The 25582-nt window shown below is 47.8% G+C and overlaps 2 protein-coding genes across 7 annotated transcripts in view; both read left to right on the top strand.

Moving 5' to 3' along the window:
* Window positions 1-19136, top strand: part of Scmh1 (Scm polycomb group protein homolog 1) — a 125042-nt gene extending 105906 nt beyond the window's left edge. For 5 of the 6 annotated variants that reach the window (XM_032899028.1, XM_032899045.1, XM_032899036.1 and 2 more), the window contains 6 exons: window positions 4217-4417; window positions 5965-6156; window positions 11646-11840; window positions 14440-14505; window positions 17141-17283; window positions 18089-19136. In XM_032899028.1, the coding sequence (XP_032754919.1) occupies window positions 4217-4417; window positions 5965-6156; window positions 11646-11840; window positions 14440-14505; window positions 17141-17283; window positions 18089-18214 (923 nt within the window). In that variant the 3' untranslated portion in view covers window positions 18215-19136. The remainder of the gene's footprint in view (window positions 1-4216; window positions 4418-5964; window positions 6157-11645; window positions 11841-14439; window positions 14506-17140; window positions 17284-18088) is intronic. The other variant, XM_032899070.1, reaches the window with a different exon arrangement.
* A 1159-nt stretch (window positions 19137-20295) lies between these two features.
* Slfnl1 (schlafen like 1) lies at window positions 20296-25300 on the top strand. The gene is made up of 5 exons (XM_032899077.1): window positions 20296-20941; window positions 21540-22107; window positions 23572-24114; window positions 24307-24450; window positions 25038-25300. Exons 2-5 carry the CDS (start codon window positions 21673-21675, stop codon window positions 25158-25160), a joined length of 1245 nt encoding a protein of 414 aa, XP_032754968.1. The 5' UTR covers window positions 20296-20941; window positions 21540-21672; the 3' UTR covers window positions 25161-25300.
* The last annotated feature ends 282 nt before the right edge of the window (window positions 25301-25582 follow it).

Below are 25582 nucleotides of genomic sequence, written 5' to 3'. Positions count from 1 at the left end.
ATGTTAGTGATAATTATTTAGAATAAATTTTAATAATTAAAAATAGAAATGTCTGACTTCATTTAGTCTTTCTTTTCTATTTATTTAGTTGCTCTGGGAATCCAGGCTGGTGCCTTGTACATACTAGGCAAGGCTTCTATCACTGAGCTGTACGCCTTAGCCCTGCCTTTCTTAGACATTTTCTCTTTGCATGATTTCTGAGATGTTATCCTATAGGTAAGATGATTTTTTTTTCCCACCTGACTTTTTTTTTTAGTGGGGGGGGAGTTTGTTGATGAGCTTTTTGTTTTAATTTTTTTGGTGTTTTATTTTGAGAGTCTTTGAACATTGACCTTGAATTCTTTGGACAACTGATTCCTTGTTCATCCTATCTTAGAGTTTCTTATTGCTGTGATAAAACAGCATGACAAAAAACAGTTTGTGGAGGAAGGGGCTTCCTTGGCTTTCACTTTCACATCATAGTCTACCCTGGAGCAACCTGGAGGCAGGAACTGAAGCAGAAACTGCTAAGAGTGCTGCTGACTGACTTGCTCCTCATGGTTTACTCACCTGCTTCCTTACACCATCCAGAACCACTACCTGGGCTTACCACTGCCCACAGTAGGTTAGTCCCTGCCACATCAATCATCTGTCAAGAAAATGACCAACAGATTTGCCTGTAGACCAATGGAATAGAGGCATTTTTTTTTCAACTGAAATACCTCTTCCCAGATAATTTCAACTTGTCCTAGCCTCGTACCCACTATTAATAGAATACAGTTAGAAAGACACTAATACCCAAGCCCCAAACTTAGCATAGGCATTATTTCAACTATATTCTATTGGTCAATGAACCATGCAACCTAAATTCAAGAATAGGGGATCCCTAATACCTCACCTCTCAGTGGAGGAGGATTAAAGAATCATGAGCTGTATTTTAAAACCACCTCAGACAACTCCCTAAATATAAGTTATTTATATTTTCCTACTTGAGAAATTAATTCTCAGTCCTTCACAAGACTCTTCATCAAAAGTGTCATGCCTTTGCAATGTCAGGCAGCAGGTCCTCTGAACGAGGTGCAGGAACATGAGTCCTCTTAAATGAAACTCCTCAGCCACAGGCCTTGGATGTGATTCTTCATCAGAAGACCCGTGAAGTAAAGAATCCCATGGTGCTCGTGTGACCCTGGACAGGGTTGGGATGAGTGTGTTGCAATCACTAATTGCAGAAAGTGTGACGCTCAAGTGAGCACATGTGGCCGTGCCTTAGCTGGGTTGTGTTGTTTCTTAGACATCGTGTCTTCTGTTCTGTCCTTTGCCATTGGACAAGGAGGTGTTGTCCTTGCTCCCTGCCTATGAAAGGTTGAGACTCTAAGAAGATGAAGAGGTGGGGCTAGGAGAACAGGGATTTGTTGTACTGCCGCTGAACCTTCTAAGTCCACACTGGCAACCATTCTAACAAAGGACTATCTTAACAGTTTGAGGAGTTTTTCTGAGTAGCATCAAGGTTCAAGACAAGAGCCACAACAGGTCTCTGAAGATGAACTCTTCTCTACTTTGTGCCTCTTCTGCAGCTACAGCTAAAAGACAGCACCCTGGAGAACCTTAATAATTAAAGAAAAAGAGGCCATGAATCTGAGAAGGAATGGAAGGAGGAGTGAAATTTATGTAATTTTAATTAAAATGTTTTTAAATTGTTATGTGACAAAGAATCTGCCAGGATTTTCCTTAACAAATTCCTATGGAAATCTTTGGTCTGAAACAAATCTGTGAAGCATGTTCTTGTATCTTTCTGACTTTGGTCTGGTTTGGATTTTTGAGACAGGATGTCGCTATATAGTCCTGGTTGGCCTGGTATTCATGATGTAGACCAACCTGTCCCTGATATAAGTGCTGGGATTAAAGACATGTGTCACCATGCTCCTACCTTCTTTCTTACCTCTTAAAAAAGGATTTTCTCTCTCATCTTACATTTTATCTTAAGCAGTAAGAAGGCAGGCAACACTCTGATGGCTTTAAAGAACCTTAGCTATTTCATTGAGCTCATTAAGTACAGTCCTGTTTTGTTGTTATGGTCCACAGTCATACCAAACTTTCAGTCCCTTCTTAGCACATCCCCCATCCCCATCCTCCACCTTCCAGTCACATTGTCTTCACCTTCCTTTAAACTCACACTGATAACTTTCTGGGCAACGTTAGGCTTCCACTGAAACTCTCTTAGAGGAACTAGGAATGTAGCGCAGTGGTAACTAACCATTTGCTCGGCTTGGATGAGGTCCTGGATTTGAGCTCCAACACCAAAGAGGAAAACAGACCAGTAGTGTGAGTTTGCAGTACTTTGCTTCTGGTACTTTCACCTCTGGGTCCAAAGCTAGTGCCATATGCTTGGTATTCGCTACTGGAGCAGCATGTATTAGAATTTATTCTGATAAGCTTTTGCTGTGTGACAAACTACTACAGAACTAAATTTTGAAACACTAAAAGGTTGGCAGGGTAGAGACAGCCCATCTATTGTATACAGTGCCAGATTGGGCTGGGGGAGGGGGACTGACTAGGTTTGGGGATTCACTTTTACTCATAGCTTGCATATTGGTTCTGCCTGTTTCTCCATGTGAACCTCTCCACAAAACAATGTTTTCTCACACATAGTACTTTGGGACCAAAGAGTAAATATCTCAAGAAGTAGGAAGTAGAGGCTGCTGGATTTTTAATCCTAGGTCCAGACCTGCTGCTGTGTATTGGTCAAGTGTGACAGCAATCGGTATGAGTATGTCAAAGACTTTCAGAGCCATGCTCTAAGACATCTTCTAGAGGTTGCATAGTTTGGTCTTTGGTATTTACATCAATGAAGTAAATCTTAGTTGCAAGTCTGTTGTACACTCATAGTTTGCTGAGTTTTAATAAATCTCTCCACCCCCACTGCAATGAAGACACAGGACACTCGGCTGCCCCAGAAGTCCCCTCAGGCTCCTTGCAGTCAGTGTCTGCCTCCACTCTGATTGCAGAATTTCTACCATAAATTAGAGCTCCAGACCTTGAATTCGATATAAATTAGTCATGCCGTCTGTATGTACTCTTGCATCTCATTTCTGTTACTCAAAAACATTTTTGAGAGTCACCTATGTTGCTGCTGCTGTCCATAGTTCAGGGTTTTCTTGTATCCTTTAGACGCATAGTTTGTGTGTTCATGCTCCTGGTGATGGTTTTAATTTGAGGTTATTATAAATAAACTACCATGAATATTTGTATTCTTATTAGAAGTGTCTTGTCTCTGAGGTCCTCCATTTTTAGAACAAAGGCTACATTGCCAAACATGAAAATCCTCTCTTTTTCTTTTTCATTTCTTTTCTTTTTACTTTTTGCTTTTTGCTATTTGTTCTTGTTTGTTCTCTTAAATTTGGGGAGGTTTGAGTCTACTTTTCTCTCTCTCTCTCTCTCTCTCTCTCTCTCTCTCTCTCTGTGTGTGTGTGTGTGTGTGTGTGTGTGTGTTTTGTTTTGATGGTAGTGTTAGTGTGTACTTACATGTGTGTGCATGTAGAAGCCAATAGTTTTCTCAATCTCTTTCTACCTTATTCACTGAGGCAAGGTCTCTCAGTTGAACCCAAAGCTCACCAATATGAGATAGTCTAGGTAGCTAGCTAGCTCCAGGATCTTCTGACTATGCCTTCCAGTGTTTGGATTAGATTATAGGTGGTCCACCATGCCGGCCCAGCCTTTACATGGACTCTTGTGGCACTCAGTCCAGCCCTCGAGCTTGTACAGCAAGCTCTTCATCTACTGAACATCTCCATAGTCCCTGATCCCTGTTCCTTAGCAGACCTAGACTGAGCCTTCTTTTCAGAGCTTGACCCTTATACCCACCCTTGTGAGTACTGTTTTCCTGCCGAGTCCGCTATCTTAAGTTAGGAGATGAGGCAGTTTGATTGAGAGTCTTCTTCAGAGTTTACATTTTCTTTTCAGGAACCAGAAAACAAAACACAAGGTCTTTGCCTTGATTTCTTGTCTATGTTGTTCTCCTAATAGGCTATGTTCCCAGAGCTCTTGGCGGTGCAGCTTGGGCTAGTGGTATAGGCACAGGATTTTCCAAACCTTCTTCTTTACCATCCACAGTGTTCTGCAGCATAGCTGGGAGAATCCCAGTGGAGCCAAGTCCAGAGGTTAGCAGCTGGAAGAGAGCTGCTCTGACTTGTCTCTGCCAGGCACACTGTAAGGTTCTTGGGTTCTTTGTTTCCTGTAGTTTGTATCTACTTGAACAAGAGCGGCAGCACGGGCCCCCACTTGGATAAAAAGAAGATCCAACAACTCCCTGACCATTTTGGGCCAGCCCGTGCCTCTGTGGTGTTGCAGCAGGCTGTCCAGGCTTGCATTGACTGTGCTTATCACCAGAAAACTGTCTTCAGCTTCCTCAAACAGGGCCATGGCGGTGAAGTCATCTCAGGTAAACACACTTTTGGGATAGTTTGGCCTCCTAACCAGAGTGGCAGACCTGCACTATGATGAGAGATCCTAATACTGAGTCACACTCATAGCCTCTGGGGAATGCAAAAGTATCCCCTTCATCAAGAGTCCTCACTGCTAGCCCCCAGACTCTGCTGAACCATGTGCCATATAGTATATCCCATATACCTCTGCCAAAAATAGCCAGACAGACTGCCTAACATCTCTTCCAAACTTTGGTCCACACACAGAAAATATGAGTGTGGCTTAAAGCCATTTCGTGGGTAAAATACATAGAGACTATGTTGCTGCAACAAGAGAATTTCCTCAACTGGCTTCTGAGGACCTCTGATCTCCTTTCACCCTGCCTCCTAAGCTTCTGGGCCTATAGGACCCATACAGGGGAGCTGAATCCAGGATAGAGGGTGGTTCTTTTTTTCACAGTAACTACTATTCCTGCTGTGCCCTGTTTCTGTTTCAATTTTCTCAAGTCCAAAATCTAATTTTTACCTGCCAAGCCTACAATGGCCTGACCTACCTTACACCATCCAGTCTTTACTGTGATGCTGCTTTACAGCCCCTCCCTTTCCTCTATAGCAAGCTGCTGTGGTGTTAAGGAGCCAGCTGACAGGGAGCATAAACAGCCCAGTCGTCTCTTCAACAAATACCTGCTGGCCAAGAAAAGGGAAAACAGACTATGACAGGCTCATATCTGCAATGGTGGAAAAGAAAATCTATGTAATCTGTGGAAGGGTACAACAGAAATGTTATGGAGCCAAGTGTAGGTAGCCACTGGATGCATGGAGGATGGGAGCTGCTGAGACATTCAGACCCATGTCCCCTGAGGCCCCAACCACTCTGCCCTCTGCAGTGTCTGTCTTCCTAACTGCCTGCAATTGCTCTTCACCTCTACTGCCTAGAGTTCTTCCTCTTTAAAACTTTGCTGAGACTGATTTCTCTCCCCAGATTTCCCTTTCCTCACTTCCCTCAGAGACAGTCACATGAGCCTTTTGCTTTTTAAAAAATTATGACAATATCTTGATAGAAATAGATACTACATAAAAATTAAAACAAGCATGAAACATTTCCCAGTGTTGCCCAAATCCAGTATCCTGATATAAATTGAAAGTGTATGCCTAGGCCGCTGCTAGCAATAGCAGTATTATCTCCAACATAGCTTCCCTACTGTTGGGCAGTGCTCTTGTGAACACAGCACCCTAGGTGAGCACACTTCCTGAAAGAGGCCCAGCTAGGTGATGGAGCAGATAGCATTATGTTCACAGTTGTTTGCACAGGTTGAGTCAAATCATACCAGAGCCCTGAGGGTGCAACAGCCTGGCACTCCCTTGATTGCACACCCTTTGGAGTTGAGGCAAAAATCAATGCCCTGGAGCAAGGGAAAGCAGCAGGAAGAAGAGCAGCAGGAAAGCAGCCTGGCGCTGCCTTTTTGTAACCTGCCAAGCCCAGGACACACAGTGAGCTGAGCTTCTCCAGCCAACACTACACTGCACTGTACAACTTACTTGCTTTGTTTACTTAACTCCACAGCCGTGTTCGACCGGGAACAGCACACACTCAACCTCCCAGCAGTCAACAGCATCACCTATGTCCTCCGTTTCCTGGAGAAGCTCTGCCACAACCTTCGGAGTGACAATCTGTTTGGCAACCAGCCCTTTACACAGACTCACGTGTCACTCACTGCCACAGAGTACAGCCACGGCCACGACAGGTACCTACCAGGTAGGAGCTGGGATGGGGCCTGGGCAGCCAGCAGCACCTGTAAGGGCCTGGGCAGCCCTCAGATCTGGAAGCCTAGCACCCACTGTCCAGAGATCTGGTTTCCTGCCCTTTACCCTTGCCACAACCGGGTTACATCTGGCGGTTTTGGTTTTCTGCCACTTTAACTCTTCAGAATCTCCGTCCCTTTGTACTCTCTCTTTCCTCTGGACCTGTCTCTAGAGGTTGTCCTGTGATTTCCTTGTGTGCAGCCCATGAACCCGGCATCAAAGGCCTCATGTAGCCCTCCTTTGCTAGCTACAAGGTTCAGTCTTAGGCTAGAGATTGAGAAAGTTGCTCCTTGTTGATTGGCTGTCCATTCTTTTCTTTGGCACGTGGCCCTAACTTCTAGCATTGCCAGTCTAACAAGTCCATTCAAGTTCCTGCTGTTTCCAACTAGGCTGGAAAATAACTTTTTTGTTAATATACCACAATGAGAAAGCGGATGCCACGTGGCTAGGTCAGTGACTAAGCACTTCCTAACCGAGCTTGAAGAATGAGAGGAGCTCAGCATCTCTGATTTGGAATACTGGACACAGAACGAGGGAGGGAGGAAAGCTTGGTCCAAACATAGAGAGGTAGGTGGCTGTTAAGGAGGAGGATTGTTCTTTAAAAGACACCTGTGATGGTGCCCTTGAGCAGAGAGGAGGTGATGTCAGCCTGGGGCTACTCTGTCTATCTTGGGGTGCAGGAATCTGAAAGGTGCTCTGGAGGGCCTCTGCATGAGTCTCATTCCCACACTCCCTTCCCTGTTGCCTTTTCATCGAAGTCTTAATGAAAAGACTTCTGACAGAAGTATTACTTATGCAGAATGTATCCAGGGAAGAGACCGCACACCAGTCTCTTCTGACCCCTCTATACTTCTGCAACAAATGAGAATTGCTTATGTAATTTGGGGTGAAAAGATACCTACACTACTCATTTGCCTGCATGTCAACCAAACATCTGGTCCCTGCAGCTGTACCAGGCCTCTCAGGTGGTTCTTTTCTTCAGAGGAAACTTCTTAAACTACCTATTCTAAATTGCTTTTTATTTGTTTTTTTTTTTTTTTTAACATCAGAACCTATAAGAACAGTCATTCAGTTAGAACGTTGTATTGGATAGGCTGGAGTTGGTACAGACAAAGACAAAGTGTTAAATATTCCCAGCCATTGCCATGTGGGAGCCCTGGGCTGTTTCCCTAACTAGAGGCCTAACTGGAAATCTGAAGAGGATGTGCATGAGAGGGAGCGGCATGTTCAGAAGGGCAGCTGCTCAAAGGAAAGAATCTCAGAATGTTTCCATAGAACACTGCCCCTCATGAACTGGGAAAGTACAGCAGCAGTAGTACTCAGAGGCTGCGGGGGACATGCCCACAATGGGCCTCTAGTCATGACAAAGAGCAGGGGTGTCCTTTCCAGCTGTTACTGTGTCCTCTCTCGACCCCATGTGAGACAGGCTGCACCAACTCTGAGCCTCTCTGCTCACCAAGCTGTTCCCCGTGGGAGGTTTTCGGTGTGCTGTCTAGTTGCATCCTGCCTTCTGTTTGCTTCTTAGAAGCAGCTTTAACTGTGCCCAGACAAGCCGGGGCTTTGTCTAGACTTCTGACTCCTACTTCTGACTCCTCTACTCTGTAGCTTGTCTTCTCTGCCTCTGATACCTCGTTGGCACCTATTATTTTTCTGGTTACTTACCCACCCTCTTCAGAGAGCTCCATCAGTACCCATAGCTTTCTTTTGCTTTTCCTTTGAACCTGTTTGGCTTTTTTTATTTTGTTTTGTTTTCCATTCCTGCACCCCTGCCTAATCATACATTTCTACCAGTGTGGTGCCCCTGGTGCCTATCTGTGTTACCATCACAGTGCCCTACCTCTCTGGACTTGGCTTAGCTAACCATGTACTTATCATGTAACAGCAAGCCATGGAAAGTCCATCTCCTTTTAAGCTTCCCTACCTAAACTGAGACTGACTGTGTTCACTGCTATTATTTTGGAAACTTGCAAACCTACAGAAAAGTTACAACAACAAAAGTAAAATGAGTCCTTCACCAAGAGTTACTTCTAACTTTTGCAGTATTTATTGTTTCACTGTTCACATATATATTTGTATCTATGTATTTAATACATATCCATGATATGTCTTTTGTTTATTTAACACATAAGAATTAACTGCAAGTGAAATTTTTGTCTTGTTTGTTTTGGTTTTTCAAGATAGGATTTCTTTGTGTAATCCTGGCTGTACTGGAACTAACTGTAGACCAGGCTTCCCTCGAACTCACAGATCCACCTGACTCTGCCTCCCTGAGTGCCACCACAGCCCAGCTAACAAGTGAAATATTTTTCTGCATACCTCTTTTAAGGAGCATAGAACTTAGGCACATACCTGTAATCCCAGCCTGCAGGAATTTGAGGCAAGTTGTTCACAAGTTAAAGGGTAGCCTGGTACACAGTAAAACCCTACATTGGAAAGAGAGAGAAGAGGGAAGAGGAGGACGACAAGAAGGGCGGTAGAATGGCAAAAGGAAGGACATTAATTTTTGTGTTTAAGAAATTTAATGTAGGAACCAGAGAAATGGCTCAGCAGTTAAGAACACTCACTGGCTGCTCTTCCAAAGGTCCTGAGTTCAATTCCTAGCAACTACATGATGGCTCACAACCATCTGTAATGGGATATGATGCCCTCTTCTGGTGTGTCTGAAGGCAGCTACAGTGAATGCACATATATAAATAAAATAAATAAATAAATAAATAAATAAATAAATAAATACAGCTTTAAAAAGAAAATAAATTTAATATAAATAAAATATTCCTGGGCTACTATACCATCCAGATCAGAATTTCCCCAGTTGTCTCAATGATGTCTTGTGTAGCTGTTTTTGTTTGTTTTGTTTTGTTTTCTATAATCCAGGATCCAGTAAGAGATCATGTGGTGCCTTTTACTGTCCTGTCTCTTTTTTTTTTTTTTTTTTTAAAGTTCTTTTTTTCGGAACTGGGGACTGAACCCAGGGCCTTGCGCTTCCTAGGCAAGCGCTCTACCACTGAGCTAAATCCCCAACCCCTACTGTCCTGTCTCTTAAATTTCCCTTACATAGAGCTATTCTCTACTCTTTCTGCCTCCTCTGATTGCATTGGCATTTTGAAGGACCCAGTCCATGTGTTTTAGCTTTAGGTCATCAAACATTATTAAATCCTCACTCTTTGCCCGATTCTATACTGGATTTTGGGAGACAGAGGTAAGACAGACTGAACCCCTGCACTCTGAAGCTAAGAGGGAAAAGGCATGTGGTTAAGAGCATGGATCTGAGATGCTCCAGCCCAGCCACTTCTGATCAACAAAGAGCATAAAAGACAGTGGCTGAGAGGTCTCGTGGGTGAGAGCAGATTAACAGCTGAGTCCCTTCTGCAGAGTTAATGGGTTCTGTCGAGTACCAGGCATGTGGGAGCTAAAGGAAGGAGTTCCTTTGGATCCCCTACAAAAATGGCAATATGAGTCAGGAAATTTATTTTAATTCAGCTAGTTATTATGGATAGACACATTAGCTATGATTGGAATCTACCATGCATTAACTTCTAGATCTGCTGTTTTGAGATTTGCTGGCTGCTACGTGTTAGGGGAATTTGTGCATTTGTTCTAGGACTCAAAGACTTGGGTTGTTTCTGCAGGATCATCCATCCATCCTCAGTGCCCTTGTTCCTGGGAGTCAGCTTGCTTATCTATTCAGACAGAGATAGAAAATCTCTAACTATCCAGTGTTAATGTAAATTGGCTTTCCTGCTGTGATGTTGGAGAAATGAGGGTGTGCCACTGCTCTTTGTATGTTAGTGGGCAGAGGTGAGGCCCTTGCTCTCTGCACACACCATCAATGAAAGGCAGCTCTTCTCCCAATCTTACTGCAAAAAGGTTCCTATGAGCATTCCTGGTGGAAGGTAGCCAGCAAGGGAGTGAGGAAAGGTGAAAGGGTGGAGAAGGAATATGGAGAAAAGTCACAGGTAATAAATACTCCTAGGGGAGCCTGGAAAGGCAGGGAGGACTCAGAGTACAGAGAGTAGAACGTAGGGGAGGATTTGTAAGAAGACAGATTTCAGCTTTAAAGGAAGGGAGGGCATTTTAGCCATTAGAACTCTCAACAGTGACATGATTGCCAAAAATCCTCCAAGAGAATAGCAGCCAGTCGTGGGGTAGGGGAGGGTGTTCTTTGTCAAGCAGAAGTCACTGAACCTAGAGAGCATTGCATGGCTTGTTCAGCCTGCTTTCTTATAGAACCCAGGACCACCAGCCCAGGAGTGGCACCACCCACAGCTAGATCTTATGGGGGCATTTCAACTGAAAGTCTCTCGTGTCAGATAACTCTAGGTTGTATCGAGTTGGCATGAGACTAGCCAGCGCACCATCAAAGCTAAGGTTAGGTCTCAGCTTTAGGTTCCATGACCTGGTGACAGGGCTTTACTGCCTGATATTGGCCATAGAGGTGCAGAATTGTCAAGAGATTCCCTTCGCAAAGACTTTCAGATGTCCACAAACCCCTTGGAAGGCTCCCTGTGTATGGATAAACTTCTTCAGGGTTTCCTACGATGTAGTGAGAAGCATTCTGCTAAGTGTCAGAGTCGAGTTCTTACCCTGATCCTGGTCCCGGTGCCTGAGCTCCCCCAGATTCCTTGGAATGTTTCTGTAGAACAGGGTCAGGACAGATAAGTCAGAGGCATTGAAGGAACAGGGTCTCTGCAAACAGGCCTTTAATCAGGTGTCATGGAGTATTTCTGAGGTGTCCTGCTGATCAGCATCTGCTTCTAAAGAATCCTCATATGAGGATTTACTGACTCTAATTAAAAGCACTTGCTCTGAAATTGTGAGGATTTGAATTTGAATCCCTACTACCCATATTAAAAAGTGGTTGTGGTTGTATGTCCTTGTAACTCCAACACTGGGGATCAAGGACAGGCAGATCTTGGGATCTCACTAGCCAGCCAGTTTAGTCCAAAAAACAGTGAACTCTGGGCTCAGTGACAAATCCTATGACAAGGGAACCAAGCAGAAAAAGACAGAGGAAGACATTGAGTTCCTCTGGCCTCCACACGTGTGTGAATGGGCGAGCGCACGCGCACACACACACACACACACCCCTCCTCTGAGCATTCACATCCTTCCCACAGCCCTTACCCTATGGCTAGCATCTTAAGACCAAGGAATTGCCTCCCACCTAAAGTAACTCTACTTCCTTTTAAGTTGTCCTTATCCAGAAAAGGCCAACTACTATCTCAGGCCAAGAGGAATAGTCTAGAGAAAACAGAATCCAGAAAGGAATCTAAGTCCTGAGCTCCTGAGCCAGGAGCCATGATTGATACCCGGGCCCCCTGAGTCCTTGTAGAGCTTTATGTCTTGCTGCCTCTTGTTCCCTCGGGAAGGAACCTGGAGCCAGCACTCTGCCAGTCCCTCCAAGCCAGTTCCTACTTTACCTCTGGTTTTATTATTTTCCAGGTGAAACCTTTGTCCTGGGCAATAGCCTGACGCGGTCCTTGGAGACACACTCAGACCTGATGGACTCTGCCTTGAAGCCTGCCAACCTCGTCAGCACGTCCCAGACCCTCCGGACTCCTGGCTATCGGCCCTTGCTTCCCTCCTGTGGCCTTCCATTGAGCACTGTCTCTGCTGTGCGCAGGCTCTGCTCTCGGGGTAAGCTGACCAGGGGCTCTCTGGCCCTCGTGACTCCTTGCCCTTTCTTCTTCCCTTGTTCCTGGGATCAAAGAGTACTAAGAGAAACTAGTTTTGCTGCCCTACTGGGTGTTAGGACTGGAGACTCACTTTTTTACCTTGCCCAGACACCTGGGACATTATTGGTGTTCTGGGCTTGGTTTTAAAAAAAAAAAGCAAAGCCATAAATTGGGAGCCAAAGACCTAGAACTAAAAGGGACAGGGGGAAGGGATTGTTCTTCCAGCTTTTAACTGTTTATTGGATACATCTGTCTTTTGTAATACAAATTACTTTTTTTCAAATATCATATACAGAAGATACACTTTAAAAAGATACATGCAAAGCAATAAAGATATATAATTGATAGTGTGAAATTGCAGAAAGGGACAGTTAATCCCAACTGTGCCTTCAAGGCCCACTTCTTTGGAGAGTGGCAACTTGTTTGAGACTAGATGAATGGCCATGTCTCATCTGGGGAACAGGGACAACTTTCCAGGAAGAACAAAATGGGGCTAAAGGTAGAGAGGAGAATGGGTCGTATCAGAGCTGTATGGCTTTGGTATTGCTGAAACATAATGTCAAAGGTCAGGGCTTATATTGTGGGAAAACTTCAAACTAAAAAGTTTGGATTTGATGAGCCTAGCAGAGCTAGGCCACCAGTGGTAGCTGATCAGAGGCAAGACACAAACAGAATTCTGTCTGAATAATGGAGTGCTGGCCTGAACCTGAACTGGAGGGACAAGACTAGAAAGAATGGTCCAGAACAGAAGTGAGAAAGGCCTAAAAATTAGGGCACTGTTAGATGTGAAACTACACACTAGATCAATTTAGAAAAGCCTGAAGATAGTGAGGAAGGAGGAAGTGGGGACTGTCCCCTAGGTTGAGATATCTAGATGCAGTTTGCTGAATGGTGTGCCATTCACTACAGAAGACCAAGAGGTGGAAGGGAGGGGACCATTAGTCACTGTGGAGATGCACAGCAGACGGCAGCTAGTGCAGGTCAGATTTACAGGAAGAGTGCAGTGCTGGAGTTGAGTGTTTGGGAGTCACGGGGACATCAGTTGCTGTTGAAACTTTATACGTAAATGAGTTCCCAGAAGGAAAAGTGGGAAGAAAGGAACAGCTTACCAAAATGGGTGCCTAGTAGGCAAAGTTGGAAAAGTGGGAGCAGGAGCAGGGGCTTACACAGGAGGAAAGGTGCCCAGTCGGAGGAGAAGGGGGGACTGGTTGGGTGGTGGTTGGACACTCCAAGAATGTTTAGTGGCTGACCTGAGGAGTATCTGCACAACTCAGTGACTGGTAGGTAGTTGGTGATCTTATCAAGAGACATGGGGAGGGTATTGCCATGAGTTGAGCAAATATCAAGGGAGAATTTGATCAAAATAAAGACAGATGAAAGATCCTGTGAGTGTAAAGGAATTGTTCCCGAGTCGAGCACTGGGCATAGCTGTCCAGGGACGACTGGGACCGGGGGGGGGGGGGTTTAAGGCTGTAGCCAAGAAGAAAGGAATGGTGGGAAGTAGTCGGCGTCCAGAGCACAGGCAGATGGGTTAGAGGATACAGGAAGAAGACTGCCAGCAGTGAACAGACAGGACTGAACAGGGAGGGCTTTAGGAGTACTGAAAGATGAGACCATTCATACAGACAATGAGACACAGTGGGTAAAGAAAATAATGTCTGCCAGAAATTCAGGAGGCCAGCTGTGGTGATTAGCTGTGAGAGCTGTGGATTTCTTTTGTTTCTTAGAGTCTCCTGCAGGAGGTAAGACAAGACAGTTTGGAAGCCAACTGTCTTTTTATGGTGTGCTAGTAAGACAAGGAGCAGGAAGGAGGACAGCGTAGAGTTCAGCAGAGCTGAAGAACTGTGGGGATCATTGGCAGCTAAGCATTATAGCATAACAGCTCTGGGATCCATCTCGACAGAGCTCAAAAGATGAGCAGTTGGTATCACAGAAGGCCATGGTTAAAATTCTGACGCAATTTGTTCCAAGTGCTGATAAGCATCTTAGCGCAGTAGGCATGTGAAGTAGGAGAGGTGACCGTCACTGGAGGTGTGAGAGTTGAGTGGATTGCCCCCAGAAGGAACTGGGGTGGAACAGAAAGTAGTGAGTCATGCACCAAAAATGGGAATGTAACACAGCTTTATTGATAAATAGTAGTGCTCAGAAAGAAGAGATGGTCGGATATGTAAGTTTAGCTTCGAAACACAGGCGTTTCATAGGAAGGTGATCTAGAAATACCAACAGGAAGCCAAGCAGATGTACTATCCTCAAACCCTAGCCTCCCTGAGCCCAGAGTATGCAAAGTGTAGAAAAACAAAACGATCCCAGTAACAAAAAGTAAAAGATGCCTTTATATGAGAGACTTCATGAAGACTGAGACAGAAGCAGCAGCCTGTGTTATACCCCAGCCTAGCAAGGGGAAAATGAAGCGGAAAGAGATGCCAAGCAGAGATGGAGCAGACATGGCTCCCTCAATCCTTGAGACATGGATAAGTTGTCTCTCTCACCTCAGGTCTCTTATGTGCAAAGTGCTCCCCATGAAGAATGGAAATTCTCATATCAACCTGGTCTTTCCACAGGAGTGTTAAAAGGAACAAGGGAGAGAAGGGATGTGGAATCATTTTGGAAACTAAATCATTCCCCAGGTATGTGGGGAGCTACTGTGATTTTCATCTCCACCAAGGCAGGGTCTGGTCCTGGTAGGGATGCATTGTGATGGCTCTCTCTCCTTAGCCCAGATGGTACTGTGGTATCAGCTCTCCCCTCTTTAAACGTATGAGTCCTTGTGCCAGGTTATACTCAACTCTTTTGTCCATGAAGAACTGTAAGGCTGGAGTTTACCTGATGAGCTGTAGATTGCTTGTGTCAAAAAGGAATTCGAGTTTTATTTCACTAATTCAGAAGATCAGACATATGTATGCTACCCTGCTCCCGTATAGATGTGCTCTACCTGATCCTGTCATCCTCGCACTGCTATAGTCTGCCTTCTCTGAGTGTGAAGGTGAGGACACTGAGCTCAGCTCTCTACAGAAAAAGGAGCAGGGCAAGTCAAGGATAAGGCACTAACTCGTCTCCTCCTTAGCTAGGTAGTCTTAAGCTAGTCACTTCACCTCACTGGCCTCTGTCCCTCCTTTCTGTGCTGAAGATGGGGTTAACACCTCCTTCAAGTGCTGTTTTAGAGGTCACAGGAGCTGAGAGCAGTAGGTCTCCTAACTTGTAGACTGCTGTTCTTAGATCCAGCTGCTCTCCTGACTATCTCTGCAGTGCACTATGTGGTGTCTGTTGCCTAGACTATCACCAGGACTCCCCTTGCCCTGAACACCTATTCTCAGCAGACTGTAAGTGAGCCTTCTCCCGGGTTAGTACCTCACTCATCTAGCAAAGCTACCTGAGCAGTCAGCAGTTGTCAGTGATACACATGGTTCTCTACCTTCACCACCCTGCCCTCTTCCCCTCAGTAACACGTGGCCTCACGAGTCACCTCACAGGCATCACCTCACATGTCACCTCACATGTTGCCTCCCATTGTTTCTGCCTTGTTCCCTTCCTGCTAATCTTAAACATGCCAACTGTTCTGCTGCTTCAGGTCTGTGCTCAGATGTCATTTCATGAGTGCCTCTCTGGCTGTCACATAGATTAAAACTTCTGCCACCCGCCCTGTTGAATTTATATTCTAATGGAGGTTGGCTGACAAACATAAGTGCATAATAGTTTTCAATATGTGAATTATTAGTGCCTTTGTTCTGCTGTAGCAATTACTATAAAGTAAACTGCTTACAAACAACAGAAATGTATTTCTCCCAGTCCTAAAAGCTGGAAAACCAAGATGAAGGTGTCGGCATGTCCTACAGACTTGGGTGGGTGTTCCCCCTTGGGATTCCTTCATAAAAAGCATACTGATCTTTTTATTAAATTTGAGCTTTGCCATAACTCCTAATATAGTCACTTTTGAGGGTTAGAAATGTCAACATAGGAATTTGAGGAAAACACAATACAATTAACAGTATGTTGTATAATGTGTATGTGTATAAACCTGCATGTGTATTTATATGTGAATAAACACACAGACCTCCTAGCCCTCATTAAAGGCATTGGCTGGACGGGCCCTAAAGGGCACATTTGCACACAGACCTCTCAACCACACCTCCTCTCTCCAGAGTATGTGAGCTGCTTTCATTTTTGCCATCGCAAAGGACTCACAGTGAGAGGGACAATTACTAACTAGCTTGCAGAGACCCCTCCTACCTCCAGTCCTTAGCACCTTAAAAACCTCTGAAGGTATCTATCCTCTAATCATCTGCTCTCTTAGCACTTCTGCTCTTGTCTGCTCAGTGCCTGACCACAAGCAGGAAGGGTTTGCTAAAGCTCTACTAGCCTTAAACTTAACATCAGGAAAGGTCAGACTGGCCAGCTAGTGTGCTTTCAGTCCTAAGACCCATAGGGCAGGCAGGCAGGCAGGCAGGAGGAAGTAGGGCAAGAATACCATTCTTAGCTCTGCTCTCAGGTCGTGTGTGACGTAGGGTGTCTACAGGTGCAAAGATACATGGGATAGGGCAACTGTCTGGAGAACAGGTTGTAACCAACACAGGAGATGCTTTGAGGGCTGTTTATTCCAGCATTGAAACCGATGTGGTCCTAGGAGCCAAGACCTCCTTAAATAAGCTGAAGTTTGCCTGAAGAGACACAGAGACTGAAGGAAGAGGGGAAGACATGCGGCAGAGGGAATATATATACAACAGTGGATGACCAAAATAATCAGATCCCAGATCACACAGGGAAAAAAGAAGAGCTACGTTTCAGCCACAACTGAGATAAAAGCTGTAAACAGGGTCCTAAATTAATAGAGATTCCTGGCAGCCAAGGCAGCCATCATGTTTTGTTTTGTTTTGTTTCATTCTGCCCTAGTTCATGAGACTGTAGGGAAGCCACCTGTTCTTCAGCCCTTGGGAAAGGCTCCAGAGTATGCTGCACAGTTTATCTGCAGGCCCCAAGGAATTGGCTCCCCAAAGCCAAAGCAAAAATAAGTACCCACTTCTTCCTGTCCCACCACCAAACTAGGAAGTAGTCCCCTTACATTGATACCTACGTCAGATTTAATGTGAGTCACTGCCCCAGTGTAAAATTTCCAAAAGCTGGACCTGCATTACACAATGAAGTGGTGACCTCTCTTCTTGAACATTCTGCATTCCCTGGGCCACCTCCTATCGTCTGCTCGAACTTCCGAGGCCATGGATGTGAAGTTGTTTCATGCACTGTGCTAAGTGCCCTTCTGTCCTTCAGGGTCAGATCGACACCTGGAGAGCCGAGATCCCCCTCGCCTGAGTGGCCGGGACCCCTCCTCATGGACAGTGGAGGATGTGATGCAGTTTGTCCGGGAGGCTGATCCTCAGCTTGGATCCCATGCCGACCTCTTCCGAAAACATGTAAGTGCCTCTGTCTTACTTCCTGTGTGTGCTGTAACCAACAGATCTTAGCGGGCATGGCTGTCTGCTCTGCGCCCATTGGAACATAGTGCACAATGCCTTCTTAAGCAGACCCTACTGAGCACTGAGCTTACCTCCGTCTCAGCACAGGCTTGCATTGAGCCGCTTCCCCCGGGGGTGTGGCCTGGGGTTCAGTTCCAGGTTAGAGGGCTCTCTTTCTCTAGGGAGCTTTACCCCTGTCTGCATTGGTATGAGATTCAAGGATTTCAGCCAAGGTAAAGAATCCTAAGCAAGTGGCCCCTGCTTCCTTCTTCATGGACCCCTGTCCTCTGCTGAACTGTGAGCCCAGTGGTCCCTTCAAGAGACCACTTGGGTCCATGCTAGGCATTGCTCTTGCCCTCCTTCTCTGACCACACCCCAATTGTAGGGCTCAACGCCATTTCCCTACCTCCGCTGCTGCTTGATGCCATTCTTCCTGTGGTCATAGAGACAAAGTCTACCCCTGTCACTAACCATCTAGTCTTTTGGGTAGGTGGGTTAGCAGGGGCTCCAGAGCAGGCCTGGACTCAGTGTCTATAGAGCCTGCACAGGTGCACTGACTGAAAGCAGCCCCCAGCAGCAGAGAAGAAAAGGTGCAAGTAGCCTGTCCTCTAGTGCCTGCCTGGGAGAGGCACTCAGAGTGACAGGGAGGGAGCAGGCAAGCCTGACTGCACCATGTGCCTAACACTGCTCTGGGTGGTCTTTGATTGGCACTTGAGGCAGTCAGAGCAAGCAGACCTCTGACAGTCGCTCTTCCCCACCCCAGGAAATCGATGGCAAGGCCCTGCTCCTGCTGCGCAGTGACATGATGATGAAGTACATGGGCCTGAAGCTGGGGCCTGCCCTCAAGCTCTCCTTTCACATTGACCGGCTGAAGCAGGGCAAGTTCTGAACAGGAGGCACTCTTCTCCCAGGAAGCCGCCAGCCAGCTCCCAGGCACCGTAGTAGGGCTCTGGGTGACCTCAGGACTCTAGGAGGCTGGAAAACCACCACTGCTACCCTTCCTGCCCTGATGCGTCCTTCCATGAAGGACTGAGGAGGGAACAGTGGGTAGGGCTGGTGCTGCTCTTCCCATTAGCCTGCTGTGGCTCCCGGGCCCTTCTATTTATTTCTCAAGGCTAGCCAGCCTCTCACCACAAGTTTAGACTGAGCACCTTTCAAGAGATGAGGAAGACGCCAACCCTAGGACCTTGAAAGGCCCTGGTCCCCAGGCCCCTTACCACCTCCTGGGCTTGGCATAGTGTCCCATGGCCCCCAGCTCATGCCTTCTCACTGGATCCCCAGACTCTGAACTTATGGTGCAGACCTTTTTAAAGAAATCTTTTCTTATTGCTAATTTATTGCTTCTCGAATTTGGACTTAATGCTTCTCTTGCACCAAACATTTTTTTGGAAGAGGGAGACCATCCTCTGTGGTTCAGAGAGGGCCTCTCCAGAGAAGCGTGGCCCTATTTCAGAAGACACTGCCCTAGGGCCCTTCTTCTCTGGAATGGACAAAGTATATGGCTCACTGAGCATAAGGTGAGGGTCCCTCTTCCTACACTGGGTCCTCTGTAGCCCCAGCCTTCATCTCTGATGGAGTTTTCCCCTCACCCTGCCCACAGCTCCCTGCCCTGGTCAGAATTGCTGCAAAAGATGGGGCCTAATGCTGTTAGGTCACGGGGCCCCAATGGTGGGATGGAGGACCTCAAGGCTGCAGGGGTTTGTCCTCGCTCCTGTACTTCCTCCTAAGCAAGTCAGCAGCACTGCTGCCCCCACTGCCATCTGAACTATTTTGTCAGTTTGTTTATAAATAAAAACCAATACAAATGCCTATGTCTTCTTACCCAGTTGACATCCAAAGCACTCAGCAAGCGGGTTGGTTACCCCTTCACTTCGTCTTGGCTCTGACACATGTAAAACAAGGAGCCTCAGCCAGATTATCCCTAGGAACTCTTCTTGACTCGCAGTCCAAAAGAACAGGCTACGTCCAAGTGCTCACAGCACTTTGCAGGCCCCTCTGTCAGGTTGACAATTGTTAGTACTACAGTTTCATCAAGCCAATAAGCAGTCCAAGAGCTAGCAAGTCCCAGAAGCCCTCAGTAGGCTGCTTTATCCTCCTCTTCATGGGGTGAGCAAAGAGGCAATACAAACAGGCCTTCATAGCATCCACTGCACGGACCAGGGCCTGGCACTCAAGGACTATACAGCCCATGGGCTTACAGTGGGAACAGATCTACAGAAGGTGGAGAAGGCTGTCTGCAGCCAGTGTAGGACAAGGCAGCCTGACATACTAGCCAGGGAACATACCAGGCTTCACTGTTGCGGTGTGAGTGGGAGCTGTGGGACTGCTGTGACAGGTGTGGCTACAGGGGTGACCCATTTAGCACCTGCCAAGTCTTCATAGAGCCTCATTCGACCATCTTGTGGAGCTAAGCCTCTTCTTGCCTAGACACCATTGCCTTTCTCTTTCCCTGAAGCTCCCTGCCCAAGCCTCTGCCTCCAACCCCACATGCCACAAAAGTTCAGGCATGCCTTCAAAATGGCTGTCCACAGGAAGGCAAACAGCTACTCGATTGAACTAGTCACTGTGGCCTCCCCCTTGTTTCCAGTAATCAGGGATACTAGGAATAGGAAGTGTGTAATGAAGTGTTTATCTGGGAGCTAACAGGACTTGGTGTTTGCTGTGCCAAGCCTGGGGACCTGTGTTTGATCCCCAAAATTCGAAGGGAGGAAGGAGAGAACTAACTCCAGAATTGTCCTTTGACAGCCACGTGTGCCATGATTCGTGCACTGATTCTTTCCCATTATAGAATGACAGTAATAAATCAGTTTTCTAATAATCATAAAAAGCCCTTTCCTAAACTAAGCCCCTCTAAGGCAGAGGCTGCATGTCACTCAAGCAGTAGATAGCTCTATTCCTCAAGATGGCTAGCTGATTTTCAGTTCCTTCTAGATAGCAATAACAAGAAATGTCTGTTTGACACAGAGAGGAGCCCTGGACCACACCATGAACATTTTGGTGCATTCTGGGAGCAGCTAGATCCTGTCAGCAGTGTTCAGTGGGGATTAGGGACCAAGGAAGGAAGTGGAGACTTTAGACAGCAGAACCAGAAGAGATGGTAACAGTGGCTTGTGTTAGCACTGAAGGCTGGAGGGGTGGCGTAGAGGGAAGAAGTGTCTTCAGGTCCTCAATTCTAGATTCTACTCCAAGGGCCCCATGGCCAAGCTGTGTAGTGGGTGAGTAGCTGTGTCTGCTTACATTGTCTAGCAGACACTCTAGCACTCAGTCCTGTTTGTCTGAACCAGAAGGCATTGTTGGCCTTCATGAGATCACAGAAGCTGTTACACAGGCCCCGCCCACTCCCTAGACCCTGATTCTCTCTGTCTCCATGCCAAGTCCTAAGTGTCCTGGGTCAAGGAGTTATGGGAACTCAGGGTTGACACCTCCTATGCCCCTGCAGGAGCCAGCAGGACATGAAGATCATAGGCCTCCTCTTTCCTCCTCCTCCTGCTTGCCCTGAATGCCCCCACTGCAGCAGCTGTGGTAGCTCTTGGACTCCGACTACCTCAAGGATCCAGTCTGGAAAGATGCAGGCTGGTGGTGCCTGCCACCTAAGTTGGAGGCTGGGGGTGTGGGGGTGAGTGCAAGGTTCATTTTTGTGTGTGTGTGTGTGTGTGTGTGTGTGTGTGTGTGTGTGTGTGTGTGTGTGTGTGTGTGTGTGTGTAAGCTTCCAAGCCTAGGGTAAGGTGCAAGGAACTATCTCTAATTCCTGAGCTACCTCAAGTTTTATGTATATATACAAAGGCCCTTTTTATAGGGAGGGACCATAGTTGTTGTCTGTATGCTAGAACCCCCAAACCTGCCAACCCAATCCTAAATAGTTTCAGTGACCCACACTAGCCTCCTAGCAGGTTATAGTCAGTGGGAAAAGCAGCCCATAGTTTGGAACTATGGCCACTACTCTGAGGCCCATTTTAACCATCTTGCTAGGGTTCTTAGGCTTTTAAGAACCTTCTAGAAATCAAGAAATCCCAGAGGCAGCCAGAAGGTCCTAGATACAGATTGAGGCATATTTAGAGGGTAGAGACCTCAAAGATTCCTCCTAACCCTTCAGCAAATCCCTTATCTGCCCACAGGCCCAGAGGCCTGGCTCAGCACCGCCTGGCTCTTTCCTAGGCACCCAAGGGGGTTACTTGGTTACTGGCCCTCTGCCCTTTCTTTCTGACCCTGCCTAGCCTCTGCCCGTCTACAAGTTTCCAGAAGCCTCAGCACCTGTGAGTCCATTGGGAAGCCCTGGCCAGTCTGAGAGCCAAGCGCAGGAACAATCAGCAGTGAAGACTACCAAATTCCCTTCTGAGGAAGACCACCATGACCCTCAGGAAGAGAGCAGCCCAGACAAAGATGTGGGAGTCTCCTGTGATGTCCCAGGGGAAACCGTCCCTGCTAGAGCTGCCTCTGAAAGAGTCCCTGCCCAAGGACTCCGGCCTCAAGGCAGTTCCCAGCACACATACTCTTTACGTGGGCCACCTCAACCCCCAGTTCTCTGTACCTGTGCTTGCCTGCTTGCTGCGAGACACCCTAGAGAGGCTGGAGCTGCCAGTGGCCCGGGAGCAAATCGAGGTAGTGAGGCGGCCACGGAACACTTATGCACTGGTACAGGTGGCTGCCCCCAAGGCAGTGCTGGCCTCCCTCCCCTGGCGCCTGCAGATGGCCTTGGAGGAGCAACTAATCCTCAAAGAGCTCACAGCCCGAGGCAAGGAGCTGGTACTGAGTGAGGGCTTGGAATCCCTACACCACAGGGAGGTAAGTGCCGTTTACCCAAGTGTGCCCTGAAGGGCATGAAGAGACCTGAGTGTGGATGGCATGAGGAACTGTGCATACCCAAGGGATCTGACCCTTTTGCTAAAAGGGAGACTAACTCTTAGGGACCCTTTTGCATTCCAGTCAGGGATGCAAAACATAGCCTGGAACATAGTAAGTCCTGATTTTCTCCTTGGTCTACCTCATTTGTTCATTGACAAACACTAAGCAAGGCTGAGGCAGACAACCTATGCTGTCTTTGTCAAGCCCTCCCAAGAACAGAACCAACTCTGCCAGCCCCAGAATTGAGGTGGCTTATAAGGACAGGCAAGTCCTCACTGCCCACTGGGGGCAAATTTATAGGGGACGTAAGAATCACAGAAGGCAAAGGAAAGATGTTGAGGTAGTGATGTAGGACAGGTAATCTCTGGAACTCAGGCTGGAGGCCACCAAGGCAACTGAAGGAAGGAGGCTGGGCCAGATCTACAGGGGAAAGCAGGGTGCAGGCCAGTTTTGTCGGGGGTGAAAGGTTATGCTACCAGTACCAAGGTCTTCTGTTCCAAGGACAATCCATGGGCTTGAATGGTGGAACTAAACGGCTCTTGGGATAACCTTTTGATACATGTGCACCTATTATGTTCATCTTTTTTTTTTTTTTTTTTTTTTTTTTTTTTTTTTGAGGGGGCTGGGGACCTAACCCAGGACATTGCGCTTCCTAGGTAAGCGCCTACCACTGAGCCAAATCCCCAACCCCATGTTCATCTTCTCGGGAGTTGCTAGGCTACTGGGGCTCTGTCCGTCTCCACGCACCAGCCCAGCTGAGAGTCAAGCCTTGTAGAGGTGAAGGCACGGAGGCCTGGGAGTGGGAGTGGCCACTGAACTGGCTTTTATTGTTGCTGAGAATAGGAAGAGGAAGCTGATAGGCTGTGGAGACCCTATGGAGGTGGCTACGCAGAAACAAACTGCCAGAGCCCTAGAGACAAAGCAGAAGCCACAAAGGGACTCAGGAGGGGCAGAAAGAGCTAAGATTTGGAGGACTTCATTAGCCAGGAAGTAGCTGGCAGACAGACATTCAGGGACAACAAAGGAAGGGTCCCTCAGTTCAGGGACCTGCATCTCTGCCCAGAGGACTGCAGGGCTACCAAATGCCTCCTAGGAACATCTGGGCCTTGGACCCTATTACACATTCCAAGTAAAGACTGGCCCATGGGTGTGCTGGCTACCAACTTCAAAGTGACAATCTTCTTACCCACCCAAGCATCCTACAGCAGGTGCCAAGGAAGAACCCAACCCAAGAGCTGGCTTGAGCCCTTGGGCCAGCATTAGCTTTTGCACATATATGGAATTGGGCTCTCAGCCTGGAAGACTGCTAGGGGAAATGTGATGGGGGTCTAGATGGCAGTCCTTTAAGGTAGGGTCACCTGCTTTCTGCCTTTGCCTATACACCCAATCTTGCCCTCACCCCAGCAGGACGACAGCGGTCCAAGCCCAAGCCACAGCCCTGGCCCAAGTCCTGGCCCAAGCCCTGGCCCAAGCCCAGGCTTCAGGCGCCCACCACTGCCCCAACTGGCAGACCCTCCCCCTAACTGGGGCTCAGCTGGGCGTCGGCAGATATCTCAGAACCGACCCAGTGGCGTGCGCTCTGACAGTGCCATTGTACACCAGAAGATCCTGGGCCAGGAGCAGCTATTCCAGGGAGCCTTCCTTGGCAGCGAGACACGGAACATGGAGTTTAAGCGAGGTGGTGGTGAGTACCTGAGCCTGGCTTTCAAGCACCATGTGCGGCGCTACGTATGTGCCTTTCTCAACAGTGAAGGGGGCAGCCTGCTCGTGGGTGTCGAGGACAGTGGCCTGGTGCAGGGCATCTACTGCAGCCACCGTGATGAGGACCGCACACGCCTGCTGGTAGACTCCATCCTGCAGGGCTTCAAACCCCAGGTCTTTCCCGATGCCTACACCCTTACTTTCATCCCTGTCATAAGCACAACCATGACCAGCGTGCCTCTCAAGGTGAGCTACAGGTCATCACTTAGGACTGTGACACTGCTGAGCAGCACAGGGTGGGAAGCAGCAACGGGAGCGAGCTTAAGGGAAGGAGCCTACCAGGCTGCCTTCAGGAGCTAAAGCATGGGACTGCCCAAGTGGAGCTGGGACTACCACCACCAGATGTGGCACCTCTGAGCCTCCGTTGCCCCTGCTAAGGTACTCCGCCTGACGGTGCACACCCCCAAGGCCCAGGGTGAACCACAGCTATACGAGACGGACCAGGGGGAGGTTTTTCTAAGGCGTGATGGGAGCATCCAGGGCCCACTGTCAGTTGGCGCCATCCAGGACTGGTGCAGGCAGGTGAGGAGATCTGGCCAAGGTGGGCTGGCGTCAAGCTGACTCAGACACCACCAACCATTAACCCCAAAGTTAGGCAAACCTAGAAGGGAGGACTTGGATAGAAGGAACTCTGCCACCTCCTCCCACAATTCACTGCTCAGTGGTTAGAGGAACAGTGCCAGCAGTCATTTTAAAATCGGTACCCAATTCCATAGCACAAAGCCCCACCTACCCGAAAGGCCAAGGGATCAGAGATCAAGGCTGCTGAGATCCCATAAGGAAACTAGAAAGGGGTGTGCACTTACTGAAGGAGAGCCTGGTGAGGAGGTAGGGAGGGCTGAGTCCCAAGGAGAAGCCTTTCTATAAGTGAACCACCAGATGGTAGAAGGCAGAGGGTAAGGGAGCTACACTGGGGCGGTAGTCAGGTGGTGATCAGGTCCCTACGCCAGCCCTTGAAAGGCTGCAAACCAGTGGATGGCATACAGGCAACCTCAAGACCCCTGTCAGAGGCAGCAGCATGGTCAGGACCCCAGGCTGCATCCCATCCCTGGAGGGAGCACAGCCTAAGACAGTGGTAGCCTAACTGTCTACTGCCACGCTGACCTCAGAAGTGGACGGCCGAGCTGAGCAAGCTGGAGGAGAAGGTGGAGGTGTTAACGCTGGAAAAGGAGCAGCTTCAGGAGCAGCTGAGGCAGCGCCAGACACTGTCCTGCAGCTGTTGTGTCCTGTGAGGATATGAGGAGGATGGGGGCTAAGACTTGGAACAAAACATACCTGGGCCATCTCTCTCAGCATTGCACACACAGGAGCCATGTGGCTTCGCCTCAGAGTGGGCACCGTAACATAGCTAATAAACAGCTCTTGGCACATCCTCAAGGGGCCCTGCTTCCAGAAAACTTGGCTCGTCTTCTAGAGCTGAGCTCTAAGGGGCTGTAACTCTAACTCCAACTCAGTGCACCTTTTGCCTAAGCCAATTACAGTGGGCGAGGAAATCTGTCACCCTGGAAAGGCCACTTGCAGCCAGCAGGACCTACTTGGTAACCAGTTACTGGGCATGAATGGGCACCCTGCAGCTCTCACCCAACCTGCTAGAACTTTCGTGTCGTCACTCCTTAGGCGGCATGCACAGGAATCCCTGGTCATCTCTTGGTCA

This window comes from Rattus rattus, chromosome 1, assembly GCF_011064425.1.
Source record: "Rattus rattus isolate New Zealand chromosome 1, Rrattus_CSIRO_v1, whole genome shotgun sequence".
In the NCBI taxonomy this organism is placed as follows: Eukaryota; Metazoa; Chordata; class Mammalia; order Rodentia; family Muridae; genus Rattus; species Rattus rattus.
The sequence above is the reverse complement of the archived record's forward strand: the minus strand, read 5'-3'. Positions and strand labels throughout refer to the sequence as shown.